The sequence below is a fragment of the Trachurus japonicus genome, chromosome 21 (assembly GCF_045865225.1).
Source record: "Trachurus japonicus isolate A0001 chromosome 21, Traja_1.0".
NCBI lineage: Eukaryota > Metazoa > Chordata > Actinopteri > Carangiformes > Carangidae > Trachurus > Trachurus japonicus.
In genome coordinates, this window is record NC_140927.1 from 12,144,195 (window position 1) to 12,161,837 (window position 17,643).

General features: G+C 42.9%; 3 protein-coding genes across 4 annotated transcripts in view; 2 read left to right on the forward strand and 1 right to left on the reverse strand.

Annotated features, from left to right (window-relative positions):
* Positions 1-17,643, forward strand: part of asb1 (ankyrin repeat and SOCS box containing 1) — a 230,980-nt gene that overhangs the window by 52,461 nt on the left and 160,876 nt on the right. The gene's annotated exons all lie outside the window — the stretch shown is intronic.
* On the forward strand, positions 227-3,550 carry twist2. The gene is made up of 2 exons (XM_085765461.1): positions 227-961; positions 3,056-3,550. Exon 1 carries the CDS (start codon positions 434-436, stop codon positions 926-928), a length of 495 nt encoding a protein of 164 aa, XP_085621587.1. The 5' UTR covers positions 227-433; the 3' UTR covers positions 929-961; positions 3,056-3,550.
* hdac4 (histone deacetylase 4) overlaps positions 11,529-17,643 on the reverse strand; it is a 133,311-nt gene continuing 127,196 nt past the window's right edge. For both annotated transcript variants that reach the window (XM_085764291.1, XM_085764292.1), the window contains 3 exons: positions 17,508-17,592; positions 16,944-17,085; positions 11,529-16,380 (listed from right to left, as the gene is read on the reverse strand). In XM_085764291.1, the coding sequence (XP_085620417.1) occupies positions 16,341-16,380; positions 16,944-17,085; positions 17,508-17,592 (267 nt within the window). In that variant the 3' untranslated portion in view covers positions 11,529-16,340. The remainder of the gene's footprint in view (positions 16,381-16,943; positions 17,086-17,507; positions 17,593-17,643) is intronic.

A 17,643-nucleotide genomic window follows, 5' to 3' on the forward strand; every position in this document is an offset into this window, starting at 1 on the left:
TGTCTGTTTGATTGGTTGAAGAAAAGGAAAACTGAAACAAAAGGAGCAGCTCTCTTGACTGTAAATAAGAGCCTTGTTTCAGTCATATCCCGGACACATGAAACCATGACTGCTCCCTCCTGCTTATTAGCGGACCAGGACGCACACTAGCTCCCCCTCCGCCCTCCAAATCCCTCCCCTTCCACCCTCAAAACTATTTAGCATCTGAAAGTGGGATAAAGTTTCCAAAAAAATTGAAGGAAAAAACTTCCTGCGAGAGGAGAAGCGTGCCAACCTCCCAGTCTGAAGCTTTTTAAAGCAAGAAAGCGCAGAGAGCGAGACAAGCTCAAGTTATTCTCCTCATCTTTACGGATATCTATACACTGCTGTAACCACGGCTTCAAAGGTGGACAACGTTTTTTCCTCTCTATCCCTGCATTTCTTCAAGAAAGAAATGGAAGAGGGCTCCAGTTCTCCGGTCTCCCCTGTGGATAGTCTGGTGACCAGCGAGGAGGAGCTGGACAGACAGCAGAAACGCTTCGCGAGGAAGAGGACAAACAGTAAAAAGTCCAGCGAGGACAGCAGCGGCAGCAGCCCGGGTCCGGGCAAACGGGGGAAAAAGCCGAGTCCGAGCAGCACTCAGTCGTACGAGGAGCTGCAGAACCAGCGGGTCCTGGCCAACGTCCGGGAGAGGCAACGGACTCAGTCTCTGAACGAGGCCTTTGCGTCTTTGCGCAAAATTATCCCCACGCTTCCCTCGGACAAACTGAGCAAGATACAGACGCTAAAGCTCGCCTCCAGATACATTGATTTTCTCTGTCAGGTGCTGCAGAGCGACGAGATGGACAGCAAGATGTCCAGCTGCAGCTACGTCGCGCACGAAAGACTCAGTTACGCGTTCTCCGTGTGGAGGATGGAGGGAGCTTGGTCTATGTCAGCATCTCACTAGCACCCAGAGACCTTCACTAACTATGCCAAAGCGGTGGGTACCACAAGACTGAAGCTGAGGAAACCCAGTGTTATTGTAGCAGGGAGTGTAGAATTATGCTTGGATTGGACAAATGACAGCCTCACAAGATACTCACTGACACAAAAATCAATATGGGTCTGATGCTTCAGTTAGAAACGAGTATGAATTACATCCTGTGAATTTGTCCTCACAAATTCCAGCACTGTCCTTCATTGATTTTCCACATAATGTGAATAGTTTTGTGCTGATGATGAGGTGACCTGTTTTGGATTTGGAGAGTGTCTTTCTAAAGCCTGCTGCCATATTTTTTTTCTAAAATAATGACATATTCTGAATGACAGAGCTGTGCATCATCAGTCTCAGCCCAGGTGCTGAGGATGAGCCCGGAGGCCTGATGAGCCTGAGCTGTGCGCTATTCTCCCTTATGTGCCAGATTTCTCATAGCGAGGCCGCAGCGTCCTGTCAGCACCCGACACACAGCATCTGCATCTGGATGCTGCTGCTGCTGCTGTGCGCGCGGGCTATGGTGACAACTGATCCATCAGGTCACCAACTTGTTGACACCTCCAAGATCCCACAAGGATCCAGTCAAACCCGGATCAGATCAGTTTTTAGGATGTGGGGGAAAAGGCACATTTTAGTTTTTTTGTTGGGAGGGGAGACAGGGATCAGGATAACACAACCATAATAAGACAAATAATAGTTTTGGAGCATTTAGGCCATGAGAGGAAGAATATACGGCCTCGTCTGTTTGTGTCTCTTCTATTCTTGACCACAAACGCGTGAAATTAGCCCGTAGTGAGTTCTGCAGCTAATCCACATATTTTAAAAGCAGCTAAACGCAGCTGTGGTGCCACCACGGCTAATTTATATCCACAATAGAGGCTTTCCTGTGCGCACACCACAGGGACGGGCAGCTCGGCTAGACCTGAGGGTTCAAGCCAGTGCAGGACAATAAAAAACAGAGGCCCGCATTAACAGGGCAGACAGGACCTGGTCAGGTTATTTAGCAGGTTTGCTTCACGTCCACAAAGGCTCCATCATAACCTGGGAAAATTATGATCACAGAAGAGCTGACAGATGTTGATTTAACTTTGCACAGCTGGTTTAGGAAAGAGCAAATCCACTTTGCATCAACAGAGAGAGGAGAAAATGAAAGAAAAGTTAATTAAATGATACTTCTTCTAAATGACAACATCTTGTCTGTCATCAGGATTTAGGAATATTTGTCCTCACAGTCTGAGTTTCTTTAAATCTAAAATAATCCATCTGAAGCCTCAGACATGATCAGTGTAAGAAAATAAAGGTCTGGGCTGTTTATTTGAGGCTGTAAAGCAGGTGATACTAAACAGCACTTCACAGTTCAAACAACCAGAGGCAGGTTTGTTTGTTTCTCATGGGCCTGACCTGTAGTTTGCAGCATCACTGTGTTGTCTTATAACCGGCTCTGCTTCATTATTACAGTCATTCCAGTAAATTTGAGGGTGGGATTTTTTTCTGAGTAATCCTGAGTGTAACCGAGCTCTGAGGAACAACAGGACTAAATTCACCAGTTCCTCTACGTTTCCTCTAAAACATACGTGACGCACAGAGAAATGTATGAATCAAGTGTTTTAATTTAAAAATCCGTCCAAATCTAAATCCACGTGGTGATCCTATTCACTAATATGCGAAAGGTCTTTCAAAAATAAACCTTACAAATCGGGGGCCTCAGTGAACTTGGTGATATATTTCAATAATAACTTTTAACGCTGCTCGGAGGAAATAGATGTTATTGTTGTGGGACTGAGCCAAATGAAAAGCGTGAATTTACTCAGGTGCCTCGACCTGAGGAGAAACTGCAGCTGTACGATCCCACTCTCTTACAAAAGGTTCGTGCTTCCTCTGTCGCCATGTGGTTTTACTCAGCCCGCTGGATAATAATTGATTCATTAATGACTTCCCACGCGCTCAGCGAGCCAGTGAATGTAACAAAAACATCAGATGTGCCATAACCTCACACAAACACACACAGAGACACACACACACACACACAATCTACAGCACTGCTGCGTATCCAAATGATCAATAACGTTGTGTGCACTGTCTCTCTTGTCTCCACCACAGACTGTTTACTTCTACAAAGTATGAAGACCAAAGGTATATTGAAGAACCCATCGACCTCAGAGGCATGGCGGACGGACGTAATGTGACCCACGACTGTGCGCGCGTGGACGTGGAGCAGCCGCGCGGTGCTGTGCGTGACTGTGGAGCTGTGAGTGGAGGACTGAGCTCTGCCATGTGTGGAGGCCAAGAGGCGGCAGAGCTCGGCCTGTGTATCAGCAAAGCCATCCTTAAATCTTTTTTTTTTTTTTTTTACAAGAAGATATATTTTGTTTCTCAAAGACTTTAAGCCAAAGTATAAATCTATATAAATGCATATTGTACATACCTGTGTAAGTGCGCCTATAGCTTCTTAGGGACCAATGCAATTTAGAGTCATTCCTGCATGGATTTATTTCACCGACTTTCTTTTTAGCAAGTCTCCAAAAACTCCGTCCAATGTACATTTTTTTTTGTTGTTTTTGCTTATTTATTAAAACACATATTTTTGAACAAAAATACGCTTCTTTTTTATTTTTTATTTTTATGGTAGCTGATTTGAAGCTATAACATAAAAAAACTGTAGATAAGCTGTTGAAGTCATTAAACTTTTTTTACTCAACAAAAGGAAAATGAGATCAAGCTAAAACAATCCTGCTTCTTATGCTTCCTCTGATGGCTGCTAGATTAAGAAACGAAAAGAAAAAAAATACTAACACTATTTTTATTTCCCTGCTGGGTGTGAGAAGTTGCCCCTTCTCTCCCCTCTCCGCTTGTTATGGAAAGAAAACGCCGACTTAAAAAAAAAAAAAACGACCATAAAAAAATACAGCTTCATTAACAGTGGAGGAAATTCGAGCCAGTTTCAAACTCAGCCTTATAAAATGCTTGTCCGCTTAAATAACGAGTAATCATTTCAAATGGCGATGCCTCTGGGCCTTTTAACGAGCAGGGAGCCCCAACAACCGCAGATAAGGACAATAACTCTGAGCCTGCAGCTTCAAAAAAGCACAGCAGACCCCAACTAGACGACTAGAAATTCCTTTGAATCTGTCCCGCTCACTCTTAAAACATTCAAACTGTTTACATCTCGTTTTCCCAGACGTGGTTAGATGCAATCTAAACACTGAAAGCAGCTCATTGTTAACGCGGGGAACAGTGGAAATGGCCTGACTCTGCTGCTGCTGCTGCTCAGACCTTCACTTTCATGTGCAGCTTTTGAATATCTCAATAATCACCATAAGGAAACAAACATCAGCCTGTCATCCTGACTGCAGCAAATCTACAGTGTATATTACACATCCAGCACATGTCATGTTCCCCTCAGGTGGAGTTAATATACAGTACTCAGGAGATAACAGATGCCTTTGAGTCTGAAACCGCTGCTGCTGCTGCTATAAAATCACTATTGATTTCCACAGGCAAATCGTGTACACATGTGTGGAAGCAGCAGAGTGTTTGTGAGCCTGTGTGATTGTCTCTGGATCAGTGTGTGTGTGTGTGTGTGGTGTTGAGGGGAAACACCTGCAGTCACAGTGGCTTAATCCTCCCGCTGGTTTGTGAAGATGCCGATGCACCGAACTCACATTATGCACTGATTTATTAGAGTTTACACACCGGCTTCATCTGACACAAAATGTGTGTGAGTGCAGTTTCTCAGGGGGAGCGTGCAGACGCAGTGACACAGGAGGCCTGCTTGATGATAAAATGCTGTTTTTTTTATGTTGCTCAGTAATTTGTGCTGTGGGTGTTTTCAGTGATGATCACCGAGAGCAACAATCACTGTGCTTTTACTGTCGGAACCTGCTCCGTCCGTGTACAGGAGGCACATAAAAGCAGAACCACCTACGTACATGGTTTTTAAATGGAGTGATTTATCCGACAGAGTGTGTGTGTGTGGCACCGTGATCCCTGTGACTAATTCTGATTTTGCTGCCTCAGCTGTGACATGGCTCTCCCTGTGTGAAGACTGTGCATCGAGCCCCACTATCTCTCCACAGGCTGGATAAATACAGCTGATCTGCAGGGCAGTGAAAACTGGGTCATGACTATACACTAGTGAATAAAAATCACATTTTCTGGATAATCTGAAACAAATATTCCTACAGCCACTTTTATAACAAACATTTCAAGCAGCATCTGATAATAAATCCTTTCTGGTAAAAAAACAACAAAAAAACATTTTTATAATGACTTTTCAAATGGCACGACGTGCTGTCACTTTTGGCATGGTGGTCTCAGATCCTGTTGGACAGCCCTTCCTACCTAGGCCGGCCTATCCATAGGAGCCTGTTTGATACCTGCTCATTATCCCGGGCCCTCACAGCTGAGCAGCACAGAATCACCCGGGGCCACTGCTCCAGCGGTGCAAGAGATCCAGATGTTTCCCGTAAAATCAGACGGAAAAAGCTACAAAACTTTAATTTGCAGTAAAAGGGGAATAAAGTAAAGGTTTACACTCTGTGTGCCTCAAACGGTATTCTGCGCTCGTCTGGTTCAATAAAAAAAAATCCCAAGGTTAGCCTTATACCACTCTCTGAGGCTGATGTCGGCGTGACTGAACTCAGCCTGTTGAGTGTGTGTGTGTTGGCAGAGCTGGAAGTCAGCTGTGTCGGCTGCCACCATGGAGATATACAAGCATTAGTCAGACTCAGAGAAGCCTTGAGTATCGATCCTGTGTTTTTCTCTCACTCTGTGTTGTGGAGGATGATTTTATAAGGTAACAGATCAGACTGATGAATGAGGTGAATATTACATTCAGTATCATTATTATGAAGAGTGCTTACACTGTATGAGAGGGGAAAAAACACGCTCAGGGCTGAAATTCAAATAAAGTTCAAGTTGAATCCAGTCAGGATGAGTACCAGCAATATATATTTAAAAAGGCATCATTTACAGTCTTTCTGTTCAGTTGTTTGAGGTGACTAAAACGCTGCAGCTGCAGTCGTCCTCTCTCTATTTCCTCTCTACATCATCATATCTGGGTGCTGAGTCTACATGAGCCACAATGATGAAGTGAAATTCCTGTGCTTTCTGAGTTCCCTCAGTCAACCGCTTTAATTTGCTTGTGCAGTGAACATAGATGCGTTTGGTTTTGCCTTCGGTGCGTGCAGATATCTGACATCTAAACAGAGAGAGAGAGAGCGATGAAGCAACAAAACCTGACAGAGTGGAGGGAGTGCGATGTCTCTCAGAGGAACCTGGCAGAGCCTCGGCTGTCAAGGCTGCCGGGATGAAAAGGAATTAGCAGAGGTTCTGGCCTTTTTCTGCAGCTCGTATCCGCCTTTCCTTCATTCCATCATTTAATCAGAGTCCCTAAGACTTTGATCCTGCACTGCCACATTTTCATCAGGCCTCACGCTGGTAATTTTTTTCCTTATTTTTATTCTTCTCTGCAGAGGGTGGGCGCACAAAATTGTATACATTCACAATATAGCTGTAGTTTTTTTTTTGGCACTGGGGGAAAGAGCATGGTGAAGATTTAAATAAATAACTTCCAGTTACAAAGTGCCCTCTCCCAGTCTGTCTGATTCCCCTCAGGATACTGGTTCACTGGCTCACAAAGCTCAGGTGGACATGAAGCCGTAGAGAGGCTTTACCTCTGATGAAAACAACATGACACTGCCTTTGGGGAACTGCTGCCACACATTCTCTCAAACCGGCTTCAGGAGAACTGATCATCCCAGCACCTGTTAAAGCGCCTATCAGTAAAAAAGCTCGACCCCGCTGTGCTGATGGCGCCGGAGTCACTGACCCCGAGAAGAGCAATTCCACATGCACGGCAGCAGTTAAATGAGAAGATATGACACCAACGCGCTGATGCGTCCTTAGCCTGCGCTAGCTTTTCCTCCATCAGCCCAGCTCACTACGTGTTAATGTTTTCATCAACTAACTCTGTAAATGGCATCCTCACCTCCAGAGCTCGGAGGGAAGAGCACGTGGCTCCTCGGAGGAAGCTGGGGGAGTGTGACTGGACGGGATGATACAGTTATAAAAATCAGTCCTGCTGGGACTGTGGGGAGTGGGAGACTCACTTTTTCCCCCACAAGTGATGCAGATAACATGTCTGTGCTGCACGCCTGTGAAAAACACCTTCCGGGTTTTGAGTTGTGACTTTAACACTAGAACTGCCAAGATAATAATAATAATAATCTAACTATCTAACCAACTAACTGACTAACTGAGTGACTAAATGGACATTCTTAAGCCCAGAATTGCCATCACAATGATTGAAAAATCAATTTTGTACATTTTTATATACACACATAATCCGAATAATAGACCAACCAAAAACCTTCTATTTTGGTTGCCTAGCAACGTCTATTGTTGTTGTTGAATTTGAGGCATTACTATGAAGTGTTTTGAGCTGTGTGTCTGTCTGGCTATATAATGTATATGGCTATATAAATGCAGTCCATTTACTATTTTTGCATTAGAATGAATGGAGGTCAAAATGACCTCTTGGCGGTTCTAGGTAAAATCACTCTTTTTTCTTTCTCTTTTACACTAGAATCGTGAAAACGCATACGAGACTTATACGCAAAAAGAGTTACATGCATTTAAAGAAGTGAGAGAGGTCAAAATGACCTCACTGCAGTTCCAGTGTTAAACCTGCGCTGTTGAGAATCAATGTCATTGTTTAAAAAAATAAAAAATAAATACAGGACAATCACTCAGACTCCTGGCATGTAGAGGCAGAAGGCTGTGGAGTAAATTCATGTTTGCAGATGCTTTGATTCAAAACGTTAAACTTTTGGCAGTGTATGATGGGTAATTTACATGTCCAAAACAAAAATATGATCTGTAAAAGTACTACGAGACCTGTTATGTGAGCAGTAGGGCAGCTTTAGGGGAGCATGTACTGTATGGGAATGTGTGTGCGCTGCATTGCTCTGTCTGTGTGTTTGTGTGTGTAACTTGGCACCGACTCTCTGAGCACATCTTCTCCTCTGGCGTTGTCCATAGTCCATCTGGTCTCATCTTACTCACACATACACAAAGTGCAGACTGACTCTAAATCAGCCTCCACCAGCCTCCCCGTGCTCCCGCTGCTTTTTAGAAGAAGAGTATCGCTTCACTCAGTCAGATCATCGCGTTTCAGCCGCCACAGAGTAAGAAAGCCTCTATCTTTAGTGTCAGTGACGTTCGCCCAACAGTGATTACAGCTTTTCAAACCAGGTCAGACGAGGGACAGCTGAGCTACGACAGGGAGACATTTTCGAGGCATTCGTTGTTTACTGTATTCACAAACAAACAGAACCCATTAACAGTGATCTCAATCCTTCAGATGCATGCTGGATTTATCTTAGCAAGACACTGGGGTCAGATGTTTCAGAATCACTGCTTTGGTTTGATCTTGGCTCTGGTTTGCTTCTGAGGCTTGATCATTTGCCTTCACCATGGTAACAAAAAAACGTTGAACTTTAAGGTGGCACTTAGACCTATATACTCGCAGTAACTGTCCCAGCATCACTCTCACCTTCAGCAACTTGATGCATCTGCAGGTTTAGGGAGGAGGTCTAAAGCTCAACTAAAAAGAGAAGTTTGTGTTACATGAAAGAATAAGATTCCAAATCAAAAGTTAAAACAAAAAAAAGGACAACATGTTCAAAAACTGTTGCCCAGGTCTAACAAGATACCACTGGACAGCTGGAGGCTGTCACACAGAGGCCTTGTACTATTCAAGCAAACTCCACAGAGCAGTTCAAGCCCCTGGATGAAACCCCCTGGTGGCTGCAGTTCAAAAACAAGCACAATCCAAACAACAAACAACTACAGGCTGTCATGCCAAACTCAACCAAGCAACCCTCACATTTCATTTAGAAACAGCTAAACCCTCAGGGAGCACATGCTGGAAAGTAGCAAACAAAAAGTTTCTGTTTTCCAAAATGAAAAAAAGCAGTTGCCGATCAAAGTTTGAACTCTTTTAGCTAAACATTTCCAACTCAAGGCCTGCTTACTAGTGTTTTTTCCCCCCTAAGGGCTATTCAGCCATTTCACATGGTCTTCATCAGGACAAATTCGTCTCTATCTATAAAGATTGGATGATGAATTTATCAATATTCATGATGGGATGTGAGAAGTTCCAAAAAAAATTAGTGCACAGGCCTTTCATATATACAAATAAACACAAAAAGAACAAGCACATGTGTTCATTTTTACTCCAACCAGAACCAGAAGATATTTGTTGACTTTGACTCACATTTGTGTCAAGGTGATGTCTTCAGTTCTGTTTTGTGTTTTATTTTATTTTAGCATGAAGGCAAATTTAGAGCTACTAGTCTGAGTGCAGTTAAAGATGACATGGAGCTTTGCTGCTGCTTGTGCAGACAGTAACCCAGCCCCAGTGTTGTGTTTGCACCAGCTCCTCGTAGCCTCGTGTGTCCTTTTGATGTCAGTGCATGCTCAGCACCAGACTAAACACATACAGTAGCAAGACAAGCAAACGGCACACAGCTTTTCAAATACACTATGGATCAGAAGTCCCAACTGGACTGGTGGAACATCCGATGGAAAGAACAGCAAACGCTCGCAGACTGTCTCGTGTACGTTTCCATTGTTCCAACGCCACGCTTGGAGCAAAATAAGCGGAGGGAAGCTGAGGATTAAGAACTGCATTTGGCAGCAACAAAGTGACTTGTGTTAAGAGCTCGCCAATGTGTTTCCCAGTTACTCTTCAATACTGACGCCCAATATGCGCTTGTGTGTGTCTGATTCTAATGACTCTCGTCTGTAATTAGTTTTATTTGTCATCCCTGCAGCTGGCCCGAAGCCTCATCGCCCATATCGAGCCGGTCCAACCGGCAATTAAAAAGTGTGGCGATGAGCACAGCTGGGAGGATGAGACTTTTTTTATGCATATGGGTGGGTAATGACAGAGCCAACTGACAACAACCGACACAGCAGGAAGACAAGCTGCCACAGACCAGAGAGTTACTGTGGAGAAACAGGAGGGAATACAGAGGGAATCCCTCAGTGACATAAGAGCACTTTGTTGTGGGAAGGAGGCAGCCATCTTTGATGGCCTTCACCGAGGGTGAAAGTTCAACTCAGAGGGCTCCACCTTTTCGCCGACCTGACCTCACTGAGAGGTCACCGGGGTCGTGTGTTACATAGCAGAGATGACGAACGTGTCGACGCCCACGGTGAGCTAAAGGTGAGACGGGCAGTCTGAGTGTCGCGAGAGCCGTCGTTAAAGCATTTCCAGCCACTGAAGAACCATAAAGTGAACGCATTCCCATCTTTTACATCATCCTCTCTTACTTCTGGGCGCCTTCAGAGCTCAGTGTCCGTCTCATGGTAAATATTGTCCCTCGTCTCTCTCTGTTTAACCTTATTCCCTCAAGGACCTGAGATTTGCCTTTGACTCAGCGTGGTGTCATGATTTACGGAGTTAGCGACAAGCCCACAAAGCTGCATTATTTACACTCTTGCTCACTGAATTCAGAGTTTGACAGGAAAGCAGAGGAATGTGTGTTTATTTGAGGGGAGGTAAGGCGGGATTGGTTTTGTTTGTCTTTGGTCTGTTGTCTTAGCGTTAGTTCCACCACCAACAGGGATTCACTGCTGTTTATTTGGACACTAGCCTAGACCTTTGCCCTGTCCAAATGGGTGGCTAATCTCCAGTCAAAGCTACTGTGGGGCCTTTGCTGCTGTTCCTCAAACGCTGCCTCCCTCTGGAGTTAAAGGGGAACTCTGCCAATTTTCATATTGTGGTCTGTTCACAGGTAGCCTACTGCTGCATAGTGTGCAAGCTTTTTGTGGCTCTGGCTGGGAGATCTTCAAAGTCTGACAAAGGGAGGAGCTTAAATCAAAATCATTCAGATATGAAGACATCAACTACCACTGCCAAATGGTCATCTCTGCTTTGGCTTCACATACGATGAGGTGCATTGTGGGTACTGGAGGAACAAGGTTTTGATCTGAAGAAAAAATAATACATTGAAGAAACTAAGGTAATGGGTGTGTCCCAATTTTTTGGGGTCATCTAGCACCGAGTTTTAGGACCAATTGTGTTGCAGTGATGCAACAAAGCCTTTCTATCTCATTCTGAAAAATCCTCCAAATGCTGTCTTCCTCTCCAGGGACATAAAGACTCCACCCACTGAAGCTCAATATATCCCAAGAGTCCCTGTGTGCTGATAATGAAAATAATATGGCAGCAAAAATCCTCCATGGACCAGACGGTCTCATTTCAGTTCATTCTCCACGGTCTAAGACAGTAATAAGGGGTACCGTCACCGTAACCCACGCCCTCTGAGGGAATGAGGCCCTTGAATGGGGACACAGATAATATTGGTAATTCTGTTGCATCTTAAAATATTAGACCGACCACAGAGTGAGATGTTAAACTACTGCAGTGCTCTTGTCAACAGCAGGACAGTTAAATTAACCCGACACTGCTGGACAGTGCCGTTTGCCTGCAAGTGTAGAGGCCTTTTCTTTGCAGTGAAAAGCAGTAAGCAAAGAGTATTAACATAAAAAGCAGACACTGCAGTTTTTCCAAAACAATACTTTATATTGTAGATGTCAAAGACAACATGTTAGAGCAAAGGTTCCCGAGAAAAATGTACTATCTCTGTAACAATGGTGGAACAAGTCAAAAACATAACTGATACAAAAAGAAAAAGAAAAAAAACAAGAATATGCATTTTATACATATGTAAACCTAGAACTGTTTGTTTTTGAACCACAGTGGTCATAGTGATAACTGGCATATTAACTGGAATGGACAACCGTAACAATGACCAGGCAGCTGGATGGAGCCCTTTAACAAGTCCAGATGTGACTAAGAACAAACAAATCTTCCCAAAAGTCCACAAAGTCACATCCAGCCTGGTTTAAAAAAAGAAAAGTCCATTCTGTAGTCGCAGTTTACAAAGCATCCCCCTAAAACAATTTCTTTTTCTACATAAATACAATAAAATCTATTGTCTGTGTTACAAGTGCTAGATACTTTTTTTTTTCCTTTTTTGTGTAAAATATTCATCTCGAGTCTTTCAGGTTTGAAGATTCCATATGCTACAAGTAAAAGCACGACATGGAAAGCACCTGCACTCCTCCCCACCAGAGACGAAAGCAGTAAAAAGAGATAAGACAGTTTGGATACAGTGAAAGTACTAACGTCCTTCAGTGCTCGATCCCTTGTGCTGTTATGTGGCATGAGACAGAGAGACAGACAGGTAGGCAGTGCATGCAGACATATGGATCATGCAGAGAGAGGAGAGGAATGGAGTGGAGTCGGACCAGGCCACCTAAATAAACAGACAGTTCTTGGGCCTGGCTGGACTGAACTAGGAGGGTTAAAACAAAGAGATTTGCCCCCCTTCTAATGAATGGAAATTATAACAAAATGGAATGTGGCTGCTTTTTTTTTTATGTTACTGGACATTGTGTTAAGACTAACAGTAAAGACAGACAGCCAGAATAGCCAGAGTGTGCTAGTTTTGGCCCCTTTTGAGAAACCAAAGCATTCAACAGTAGAAAATCCATGACTGGCACTGCTGTGCAAAGGTTCTGGGAATGTTCTGGTCTGGGTTACCGAAAAGCATCTGATCAGCTGTATTTACATGCACAGAGATGTCAGCACATCCCAGTTAAAGTGATATTAAGGACAGCCTGATTATATGCATTTTCACATCCAAACCACAAATATCCTCATTATTATTATGACAAGGTGAAGAAATGAAATGTCCAAAAAATGATATAAAAAATAAGAAGAGTAAGTGTGTATTTCAACATAAAAGATATGTTTGCGTACTTAGACCATTGTTTTTTCTTGGGTAAAATCCACATTATGTCATTATGTTAATTTACAGCAAATCCACACTTGGTTCTTTTAAACTGGTGGTAGATGCTTAAAATGACCTTTGACCCCTGGCCATGGGCCTGGATGACAGGGAGGCTGTTTTTTTTAGACATGTGACATATACAAGGTGCATCTGCAGAAAGAGATGGCATCAGTATGACATTAGAGGTTGGATGCATTCAGTCAAAATCAGAAAATATCTGATATTTGGGAATGTCAGTACATGACAACTCAATCTTATATAAGACGTACATATTTTGGCCCTTGAATGGGAGAAGACAGGAATGAAGTTTTGGTGTGTGGTGAGAAAGGAAGGACGAGAGGGATCAAGCACCTGTTATCTCTTCGATACAGGACAGGACAGTTTAACTAAACACCAGGCCACCCACAATCCCACAGTCGTCACTTTGCTGACGAATGGGACAACATGTGAGTTTGATTTAAAGGAATGTTCATTAAAATACAACTAAGGACATCGGGCCTGATAACCAATAATTGATGATCACGTGGAATCACTTTCGAATACCCATTATAGTGATATAATGTAGAGGAAGAGCATGGCCATGATCCAATTCAGACCCACCCTTCCTATTGTTCTTGGTCTTTCAAAGATATGAGAGGATACAATTTTAAAGCTGTGAGGGTAAGGAAAAAATATGAAGAAATCGATCACCACTTTGGTCATTTCTGGGATGAGTTGAGTCCTGATATCAAATTTTAGTTGGACGTTTCTTCAAATACTGAAACTTCCGAAGTGCCAGCCAAAATTTAGCGTAACTACAGTGTGTGAAGCTGAGTAGAGGGCAATTGCACACCTAGTGTAACAGTGTTATGGTACCAATGGGATGAATAAAGCCACAAACTAGTCATCAGTGTTAAAAGACAAAAAGACAACCAGTAAAATGCTACTCGACTGGTAACAAACTGTAACCAAGTACAGCAAATGGTGCCTTCAGGAACACCCTCAAAAGGGCCAACTGTATGTAGGACCCATGAAACGTATAATTTCTCAATACCAACTTCAAAAACAAGATCATAGTATTTCATTATGTATAGATATATATAATATACTCATTTCTTTTTATATATAAATCTACTATGAACAGACAGTAAATACACAATTGTCCATCATTATACAAAGTAGAAACATTTGCATCCCGGCCCTCCCGCAAAACCCCCCAAAACCCGAAAAACATAGACCCTCACCTGACGTGAAGTATGTCAGCTTTACAATGTAACAGAACAACGAAAAGGAGAAAAACAACTGGACAACAGGTTTTAAAAAGTACAAAATGAAGTCACTGGAGTCCACTGACAGGGCAACAAGAGCAGGAAACAGACACGGATGAGAGGAGCAGGGATCAACAAAAGTAGAGTAGTCATTGACAAATGTGTGTGGCAGGAATACTCAGGGGATCAATGTCCTATGTACAGTAAACAACAGTAAACATCACAGCGCTGTTTCTGTTCACTGAGAAAATACATTAAACATGTGATTAGCTTTTTTTAGATGGAACAAAGACAGAAGGCAGTTTCCCAGAGGCCAGACACAACGTTGGAGGGATGGTTACAGACAGGAAGGTACGTTTTCAACACTGGCCACGCTGCTGGTGTGGTCACAACTGGTCATGTCAAATTCTTAAAAAGGAAAAAACAGCGTTGACCTGTTTAAATGGATGACCAGCTTTTTCACTACAACTAAGCTGGTGCTGGTGTTCTGTATAATCTGGCTAGTAGGGTTGGGCACTGACAGCTAGTTACGCTCCATGTGTGGTGCTGTTAAGAACCCAAATTCAGAAAGCACCAAACATAATTAAACACTGACTAAAGTATTCTTCAATTTGAATATACTTACTACTGATTACAGATGATTCAGAAGTGGAGGGTAGATCTGATTCTTGTTTTAATTAGAAATTCTTGGGATTTATCCGGAGGAGATTCTGAGCTACATGCGCTTTAAGTTGCAAAGATATTCATTATGTGTGGCCCTATCGCAACAGCTGCATCACTGCTCAAGATAAATGAGGTTTAAAAAAACAAAACAAAACAAGTATAAAAAATATGCGTACACACTTGAATATTTATAAAGAGCGGCTTGTGCTTCACTGTAGACGAACACCTGCCTCGTAGCACCTGACATTTGGGGAGCAGATGTGCTTAACAAGGGGCATAGCAAGATGTTGAACCAGCTGCGAGAGCCCTGGAACAACCCTCTGGAAAATCCCAGGTGGAGCGGTCCTCGTCACCACGGAGACACAGTTGTCTTAAAGAGAGGGCTGGTTCGACAAATTGGCCCGCATGAGGTGAATTCCTCTGTGTCGCTCATTCATCTACAATAAGTGAGACGGAGTTAAAAGTAAAACTGTTTGCTTGTGATAGTGAGTGGTTTGACTCTACATGGATGACTGTCCATCATGCTTTGGCTTCACTATTGTCTACCGACTACATACAGTATGAAGAGCATTCTAGTTTCCACATGTCTTGTTGCTGAAGTACAGTGCATGCTACTTAATCCCTCCCTAGAGGAGAGCTGATGCCCACATGGTTACACTGAGTTACACTAATCCCACCACTCAACTTCCTTTTTTAACTGCACCGACTCCAACTCCTGGCTGGGAACTACCTTCCAAGCTGAGATTGAAAATGTAGGGGGGAAAGGAAAGATGGAGGTACGGGGGAGAGACAGTGGGCTGGTTGCAGGGAGCTGTAGGTAAACATGCCAAGGTCCTCCAGTCTATGTGCCAACAACATGCAGGCATCAGATGTCTTGCCCGGATAGAAATGTTTAAGGGGCCTGGGGAGAAGAGAGTTCGTTCCCAAACCTGTTTCTTTAAGGCAAAGCTCTTTCAGAAGAGTTCAACAGAAAATACACCAGGTTTAAAAAACAAAACAAAACAAAAAGGCACAAGTGCACAGTCTTTTACTGTCGATTATTTTGGAATCACAACACCTGCTGACATCTCTCACCAGAGAAAAACAGCAAGACATTTGTCCACTTTGTTCCTTTCTTCCAGATACGTCTCAAAGGAGCAGGAATGATCCATCCTTAGTGCAGAGTCACAATCACATCAGCTCTGGTGGTTTTTGATGAAAGCGAGAAGACGACGATAAAGCACAAAAAAAACTGAATAATGAGAAAAGTAGACGACTGCACATCGACTGTGCATGGTTCCAACTGGCATTGAAAAAGTACATCAGTATAGTGTTTAAAAAGCACTGGCACTCGAGGTTGTCATTGTGGGATGATGGCTGGGTCAGTCCTCTTGAAGAGACAATACATCACATTGATGCTGATCAGTCTGTGCACCGCTGATCAGTGAATGCATCGCTCATCCTCAGTGATGGCCACTGGTGTCAGCTCTGCTTTGTTCTCTCCCGTGATAAGACGCCATCTTGATATGGCAGGGGTGAGACGTAGGAGTGGCTTTTAAAAGGAAAGTTCCTGGATGAGGATGCTGTCAAAGATAAAAGTCTGAGTGGTCAAAGGCCAGAGATGTTTCTTTACATAGGAGCCTCCTCTTCCATTGGTTCCTCCTCAGCCCTGACGAGAACATAAAGCTTCGTTATTCTCATTGCTATTATTATTATTATTAAGCACACAAGCAGCATATAGTAGCCGTATGACCAAGGAAAGATAATAAGAGACTACACTAAACAGGCCATCCAACCAAAACTAAGCTCAAAGACCAACTAGGCATCACACTGAACCTTTCATTTTATACACCAGTCATACGAATGATATATATAATATCATAATATAATATATAATTTGAAACCTATAAGGACCATTTTTTCCAAATTCATGATGAACCACGACTATTTAACTTATTTATCTGTTTTGTTTTAATTTCATTTTCTATATGTAATTAAGTGATTGTTGAATGGTACAGTAATATTATTGTGGGGTGGTGGTGGGGGTATTATGTTTATGTTTGTATTATTTCTATTCACTAATGCTTCTGAATGTATGTACTTTGTACACTTTATCTCTCTCTATGTATATATCAATAAAAACACTGGGAGCAACGTTTAGTTGAACTTTATATATACTACTATTGAATCTGATTAATTGATCCTTCAGAACAACTTGGCAACACCATGTACCTCTTTCCAATATGCTTGTTGGCAACAGACAACGAGGCCATGGCAGAGACGGTCTCAGCTTCCTCTGCGTCGCGCTGGAGGGCTTCACTCAGCGAGCAGCCGAGTGTAGAGGCAGAGCGCTGCAGTGAGCGCCAGTATTTACCTACAGAAGACCAGGACATGGTTAGAGTGTCATTAAAGAACTGGCTGGGTAAGTAGTTATTCATCAGTGTGAGTGTGAGCAGACAACACCACATGTAACTGATGTTTATAACAATAATAGACTTAATTAAAGAGGTGCAGGTGCAGATATCGTTTGAAAAACCTTTGATTGATTTTTGTTACAAGACAGGACATTTACAAGTAGGCGCATCTGGAGAACATGATTTGCAGCACCACAACATTTATGTTGCAAACAATGCACAACTATACTGTGATACAATTAAATTTAAGTATCTGTGACTTGGATATTGCACTTTACCATTTTGCAATTTTTAACTATGTTTCAATTATCTTTGATTAATTACAGATACAAAAGAGATGTAAATACATAAGCATGTGGTTGCATGTTAATAACACACTCACTCTGAACTTCAATAACTTTCTCCATAGAGCGGACAGCGTTGGCATTCGGTCTCTGCTGCAGCACCTCATCAGGGATGGGGTCCAACTGCAACGAAAAGAAAAAATAACATAAAAACACATTCTGGACTCAAAGTTC